Raw genomic sequence first — 7,928 nt, 5'->3', positions numbered from 1 at the left:
AATAGCATCCTTACTATTTTTAAATTCTCCAAAGCTTGTGTGGCTTGGAATGCAGTTTTCAAATTTATTTGGTGTCTTTGATTACATAAAATGAATGTGATAATGAATGAAGAACACGTTACATTATCAAATATGTAGGAGTTGCTTTGTCTCCCACTTTTGCCTTGTCTCTAATGCCGTTCCTTTATTCTGTGACAATGAAATATGTGCACAATATCTCTGTCAATAAAGTATATATCCTGTACTACAATCTGATACGGGAATAAGACTCTAGATGAAAAGTAATTTAACTTTGCTCTAATGTGATCCACTGAATCCACAGCATTGTGATAGCTATAATTTTTAATGTTGCATTTTAGCCTTCATTTAATAGGGAAGCTCTTGGCATAATTGCTTAACATAAGCAGGAAAAAGTACAAAATAATGCATTTTAATTGTTTAACATTCTAAAACTGAGAGCAGCATAATGAAACACTAGCACCTTGAAAAAGGTGAAAATACGTTATTAAATTTTATTTCCTCAAGCTACTCATTTACAGTGGTATTATTTGAATACGGTGATAGCAATCTCTGACATGGTTGATTGTACTTGTACTTTTACAGCATTGGAGCTTTCTCAAAGCATTTCAATTCTATATAATTGTTCCCATTCCATAACAAAAGGAACTAGAAAAGAGAAATAAACCCCACCCTTAGGCCTATGATAGTGGCACAAACAGCCATCACTCCAGTTTCTTCCTCCTGGTCCTCCAGGCTAACCTCTAGACAACTGTAACTTAGCCTTGTAACTAATGCAACAACAGGTTTAGAAATATATAAACTGCAATGACATGTCACAGTTATATTAGAAACACATAACAATACTTACTTGAGGGCCTTGTTGTACACCAGGCAGCAGAGGGTTCCCAAGAGTATACTTCTTTGCTCGTTCAATGCTCCGACGAACGAACTCATCATAAATCGGCTCTTCCACAAAAATCCTAGATCCTGCTATACAACACTGTCCCTGGTGGTAGAACAGACCAATATGTGCAAATTCCACAGCTGTGTCCACTGCAAAGAAATGCAGAGTTCATCAGATCATAAACTTGAATGGTCATATCATAAATTCTTTACAAATCTTTGTCACTCTACCTCATTTCCCTTTTTAGCACTTTTTATGGCCCTTTAAAACAGATATTCATCCATTCACTTATGTCCAAAACTACTCTTATCAAGAGTAGCATGGTACACCTATACAAACACACATTCAGTGGTTCTATGTGAAATGTAGATTTAAATGCAGATTATGTGCCCTGTCAGCAGGACTAAGAGAGGTGTTCAGCTGTAAAGTTAATAAATCTGTGTAAGAGTTATCTAGCCACTTTTGGTTCTGCACTAATATTGCCTTAAAATGATCCTTAACTAAAGTAAGGGTGGACAGGTATTTAGAGGTTCATATCCATTCAGGAGCCACCAATTTTTGGTGACACTCAAACTTAAAATTATGGCATGACCAGAAAACATTAAAAATTATTCCATCACTAAACAGGTACAAATAATTTACTGACAAAGAAAAAGAACATGGGACTTGCAAAAGTAATAGTTTTATATAATAAAAATGCTACTAACAGTCTGCATCCGCAAATATAATGTTAGGACTTTTTCCTCCAAGTTCCAGTGTAACTCTCTTCAGATTGCTCTTTCCTGCTGCTTCTTTAATCAGTTTGCCAACCTAAAAGGTAGGGAGAGGACAGCTTCATCTCAAAAATTTTATTATGACCTCAAGAATATATCTCTGAGTTCCTCAAAAGTGAAAATGGATTCAGAGTTGTCTACTATCCCAGTAACTGTAGAAATGAAAAATAAATACATAAAAAAGAAAATTGAAAAGAGTCAGGGTACAGGTGACTTGCAGTCTATGAACCAGGAATGCTTTCTAGGAGTTTCCCCCTGGACACACTCATGTTAACTGTCAAAGATGTCTGGTTCTTTTTTGGTTACCACTACTCTACTTGCTTGTATCTGTAAACCAAAGTAGACACTGATTTCTGCTTTGCCAGTTACCCCCATTAGGTTTTATACATACGAAAGCCCTTTGGTGCACAAAGTATGAGAGAAAAAGTAGCTATCTACACTGTCTGCAAGGCCAAGTCTGTCTTATTCCAGTTTCTCCTTTAGAGGAAAGAAGAGGAAATGGACACTGCAAGGCAGAACCCCTACCCTGCCTCTTTCCATTGATGGCATGATTAAAGGAACCGCTTAATAAGAATTGTCCTGGAAAAAGTGAGACTTTTTGTCTGTAACTGCTTGTGCGTAGGAACCATCAGATAGCCTCCTTCTTCTGCCAGCCTTCCTGTCTTCATTTCTTGCTGCTAAATTACGCTGTAGGAAGAGGACTGTCACCAAAGTCTATGAATACACCCTATAGTCCACCTCCCTTTGGAGGGACACGGGGCACTGGGAATTGTAGTTGTTACTGTCCATTGGGAATATCTGGGATATTTCTCAGATGTTGGGGTTTTGGGTTGTTTTCTTTTCCTGTTATTTTAGAGCTAAAGGTTTCTAAGAGTGAATATAACTTTTGCGGTCAGTGTGTACTGATCCTTGACATGAGGTAATGATATTTATCTTTGAAGTGTACATCCAAGAAGTTAAGAGACCAGTTGGAAGCTCTTCCATGTAGCATGCATGTAGACAGATAATGTACTGTACTGTGTTAATGATATAGTCATATAATGCCTGCACTTAGAAATCTTCGGTCATATCACTCACAGTTCTTCAGAGTGAAGATTAGGGAAAATTAACAGTGACCTTCCTTTCAATTATTAAACTGATACATATTCAAATACACTTCTACAACCACCCAGATGATCATCAGTATCGTTCACATACCAAAAAGCCATCACCTCACCTAAGCATGTGCAGAACCAGGAATGAGATTTCTAAGTACCTTCCTACCATCCTGTTGTTACTACAGGATGTCCAAGATATCAAAGAGAATGGACCACAGCCTGTTTTACTTTTTGCATTTTTAAAAATAATTATTCTTAAAAAAAGAAGCAAACAAAAAGTTATGAAAATATTTTCTTTTTAAAGGACAAGACTTAAAATAGCCTCAGTATATTAGAACCTATTGTATCTCACGGAGTGCTTTTGTTTGAAGGGTTTTCCTGTAATGCAAACATTGTTTAAAGTTAATAATAACCAACAAATCATTAAACAGACTTTGTTTAACAAACCAGCAGCCAAAAGAAAGAAGAAAGTTAAAATAGTTACATAGAACAAGTTAGACATTAAATCATTACTGGGAATCAGAGGGGCACATTTCCTGCTTGTATTTTCTTGCATTCATTATAGTACCTCTGTAGAGCCTGTGAAAGCTACTTTATCTACATCCATGTGGTGAGAAATTGCTGCTCCAGCGGTGGGTCCAAAGCCTGGCACAATGTTCACAACTCCAGGTGGAAATCCTGCCTGAATTGGAAGAGAGAACCCTGTAAATTTGGGGAAGGATAATGACTAGAAGAACATGTCTCATATAGTCTTACTTCCTTTTTCAGTTCTCCAGCTACCTTTTCTTAGTCATATAGTTACTCTCAGACGTAGAGCTGAAAATGTGTTAATTCTCACATGAATTACACACTCTTTCCTTCACCTGTCTTTTAGGCTATTGAACTAACTCTTTTTATAAAAAGAACATTTTATGTTAGTTCCTTTTCTGTTCCATTGTCAAGGAATAAATTTATTTTTTCTTTTCTCCCCTAGTCAGATGTGTAAAGAAAAAGATTACTTAAATTCATGTCTGCTTTATTAAAGCTATTTGAATCACCCTGTGGGCTTGCTGACTTCTGCTCATTATCCCTCATGCTAGATGGAATTTAATTCATGATCTGCTGATTTACACTGAAATTCTATTAAGAAAAATGATGGAAATAGTACTTCAAACTCAATGTATTTGCTTCTTTCTCTGGACATGGGTTGAAAGTAGAGAGTGAGCAATGTGAGAGTTTACAACACAAAAGAGGCAGATCAGCTACCAAGCATGAAAAACCTGGCTACTTGAGATATGCACTGTTCCAGGATCTTGCAAATTTTCTACTTAAGGAGGCTTTTCCTGTAAGTCAAATCAAACCTATTGTTTCCCACCAATTCTGTATTATTTATGTTCCATTTATAGGCAAAATAATTTGTTTTCTTCCAACATCTTGTCAGGCAAACTTTCACGGATGTGTGAAGTGCAGCTCGATTTCCTGTTGGCTTATGAAGCAGCTATGGCTTCTCAATGGCACTTGCAGAACAAACATAGAACTGTGTTATCAATTAAATGAGTCTCTTTTTAGCATTAAACAGGACTTTGAAATTACATGCAAAGATTCCATTTTCATTAGGAAAATGGTGAATTTCAACCAGTGAGTCACAGCTCCTAAACCTCATGTCCTGTGTTATGGACACCAGAGAATTACTTCTGTTTGAGCAACCTCAGTTCCTTACAGGTTCATGCTCAGAGATATTCTATCAATGCTTTTTATTGTCTTTAATATTCCAGATTAATATTTATCCTGGAACTGATGAGACAATGAGGTTCATTCCATTTGCTTAGCATTGTGTTTCTTACTTAATTTGTAGAGAAAAAAAAAAAAGAAGAATATTTTTTATGGGACTAATTCACACGGTCTCACTTCAGGCATTTAATTTTCATGTCTGTATTAGAAGCTATTCTCTACATATTAGCAAAGAAGCCTTGTGACTGTTAAGAAGGATAGTGAGAATTACCAAAAGTGACTATATTTCTTTTAATGTGGATTCTTGAGAAGCAGAAAGTTAAATTAGATCTTCATATAGTTTCAGAATGAGTCTAAAGCAGCTACTGAAGTGATCACTGAGGTTTGATTGCTATCAGGGATTTGGGGTCCAACTTTATTTGGGTAATTTGGGTGTAAATTAAAACTCAGCTAGATTTGGCTGAATAAATCTTGAAGGTCTTGATAAGATAAATATTGACTTTTTTTAAAGCTCCATAATATTTACCAGATAATACACCAAGGACATTTAACAATTGTATACTTAAGCATCTCAGACAGTTGAACACTGAATGGATGGGTAAAATGAAAATCATCTTGCTTTCTACTAAAATGCTCTAGTGTTATACCAGTCATTACCACTCTGTAACCATTGCAAGTGTGCATACAAAATGGACCACTGATCACATTCCCACTTATGAACTCTCCTTTCACAAAATCAGAATATCAGAATAGATATTTCATTAGACTTGGAACAGAACTGAGTTACTTACCCTGTAAATTTGCTTTTTCAGAGAAATATACTTTCTGGTACTTATTGTTAAAAACGAATAGAGAAGGTATCTCTGATTTTTTTTTTTTTTTTAAGCAATTTCTACTCCCCAATATTATCTAATAGCATTTACTATGTGATTCAATAACAGCAGAACTTGGCTCCTTTCCCATAGTCATTTAGTTTCTGTGAAATATTAATGCATAACCAGTCAGTATGCTCTGTTGAATCATTGTTTTGAAGAAGAATAATAAAATATGCCAAGTCATTTCCATTAATAGTCTGCAAGGTTACTGCGCTGGTGATTACTGACATCTGCACAAAGTCTTCAAATATGTTAGATTACATTCGTTGATTTTATTGAGAAGCAAGTTAGCTAAACTATTTAGCTGTTCTTCTTTGTGTGTTTGCTGGGCTGGGCACAATAGTCAACGTAACTTTGGAGACACTGGAGAAACTACCACACTCCTTGTGTTCAAGAGCACAAAGTGTATTCTCCCAGTTTCTGTGTGAAGATAGTTCACAAGTTTGGCAGCAATCACCAGTTCAGTTTTACAGCTCTCTGTTAATAATAAACCCAGGTGGATGAAAAGTTTGTTCAATTAAAAAAGAATAATAATTAGCTGTACAAACATGTCCTTTTCTGTGATAACTTTGCTAATAAAGTAATTGCCACCCACCTCTGAGGGCTCTGTTCTTGACTCCTTATTTGCTTTTGACTTTGAAAGGTACTGTGCTTTTGTAATACAAATATGTTTGCCAAGGAATGAAGTTTACTAAATTGCTATTGTGGGTCTTTTTGTGTGTGTAGACTAGGCTGAAAGATATGAATACTTTTGCCCTGGATTTGCTTCACTGATTTACAGTAAGGTAAGTTCCATAGTACAAGGCTAGACATGCAATGAGAATTACTTGCAGAGGACACCCTGTCTTATATTACCTCTGTGGTATTTTAGCTGCAATATACTCTTACATTTCTGAGAAGGGCAAAAAACTCCATTGTTGATGATTTACCTCTTTAATTAAGGATCCCATGTGAAGGGCAGTCAGTGGCGTTTGTTCTGCTGGTTTGACAACCACCGTGTTTCCACAACAAAGGGCAGGGGCGATCTTCCAGATGAACATAACCAATGGGAAGTTCCACTGAAAGACAAATGAGAAGGTGTATCCTATTTCTAATACATCACCAAAATGCCTTTGCTTTTTCTATGATAATAGTGCAAATTGTCAACTGCGTGGTTGAACTCTTTGTTTAACTCTTTTCAGAATGAAGATATTTTGAAAAAGCAACTGGCAAACCATGTTGTACAAAGACCAGTGGTTTTGGTATATGTGAGTCCAGGGGATCCAAGGTTTTAGTTAAAAGCTCAAGAGACAGTAAGTCTACTTCTCTCACAACGCCTTACAGAAAGTTGCTGGATTAGTGGTGAAATTGGGAGTTTTGCCATCGTAAATGATCACATTCATCATCAATTCAGTTTTCTAAAGGAGGCAAGGTAATAACATGTAATAATGCCTGTGCCCTCTTTGCTGGAGGTTTCACTGTCAGCTCTCTATTGTGGTCAGTCCAGCCAGCCTGCAGAACAGCCGACTCCTTTGGACCCCATATTCAGCAGTACGAGGGACAATGTGGCTGAGGGAAAAATGGATTGCCCCTTCGAGAATATTTCTAATAGTTTTGGAAGCACTGACCCCATGATCCTCAGCACAAAAGACACAGTGTGCCTTACCTTCATGGAAGTGGGGAAAAAGGCAGTTAACAGTTACCTATTATGTCAGGAAGGCTTGGAGGAATATACATGCAACTGTTCTTTATCCCTCTCCTTACTTCAGGCTCACCACACTCTCAAAAATAACAGGAGCACAAATAACATAAAGTAAGGGATTACAAGGTTTTCTGGATCTTCATCACTGAAGTGGAACTGTGTGAGTGGAAGGTAAATGGAAATGATGAGCTAGCAAAAGTGTTTTGCATCATTCACATAGTCCTCAAAGTTTTTGGTTTACATAAAAACCTCCAGCTTAGTGGGTTCCCTTGTCAATGGAAAGAAGATAAAGATATACCTAGGAGTCCTTGAACATTTTATAAGGGAAGTGTTTTTACTAACTGCTTAAACTTTCAAAATGTAATTTTATTTAGAAATGGCCACATATAGTGTTTCTAGTTCTTTAATGTATCTTGACTCTGAGTGCTTTGTTTGAAATATCTCGTGCCTGACTTACAAAAGAATCTAAACCAGCAGATTCCCAAGCTCTCCTGGAGGCTGGATCCAAACATGTTCCAGTGACGTTGTCTAAATCAATGTGGTGGTCTAAAGAGATAACAAATCTGCAAGCTCAACTAAAAGACATCAGGAACATGTGTGGGACCCACATGTCTAATCAAATCTGATAGACAAGCTGATTATTTCAGAATTTGGTAAGCTGTCAAGCAGGTCAGGTCAGACGGCTCACACCTACCATGTGGACAGAGGTGGGTAGATTAGGAGTGTCTAGTACATATAACCATTTTCACAGCAACTCATTGAATCTGTGTAGACCTCGCTGATAAGTTTAAAATCAGAGTTCCTCAGTGTTTTGGATGTTCAGACTCAGGCAGGCCTTTTGAATCATCACTTAATATAAGTGACTGAACAGAAGACCGGGAAGATATG

General features: G+C 36.9%; 1 protein-coding gene across 1 annotated transcript in view; it reads right to left on the bottom strand.

The window, feature by feature from the left end:
* The window catches only part of ALDH1A1 (aldehyde dehydrogenase 1 family member A1), a 39,784-nt gene that overhangs the window by 11,035 nt on the left and 20,821 nt on the right, over positions 1-7,928 (bottom strand). The window contains exons 7-10 of the mRNA XM_074856544.1: positions 6,289-6,417; positions 3,343-3,456; positions 1,612-1,714; positions 869-1,053 (exon numbers count right to left, since the gene is read on the bottom strand). Of these exons, the coding sequence (XP_074712645.1) occupies positions 869-1,053; positions 1,612-1,714; positions 3,343-3,456; positions 6,289-6,417 (531 nt within the window). The remainder of the gene's footprint in view (positions 1-868; positions 1,054-1,611; positions 1,715-3,342; positions 3,457-6,288; positions 6,418-7,928) is intronic.

The sequence above is a fragment of the Strix uralensis genome, chromosome Z, assembly GCF_047716275.1.
Source record: "Strix uralensis isolate ZFMK-TIS-50842 chromosome Z, bStrUra1, whole genome shotgun sequence".
Classification (NCBI taxonomy): domain Eukaryota; kingdom Metazoa; phylum Chordata; class Aves; order Strigiformes; family Strigidae; genus Strix; species Strix uralensis.
Note: the sequence above shows the minus strand (reverse complement) of the source record. Positions and strands in the feature narration are given on the sequence as shown.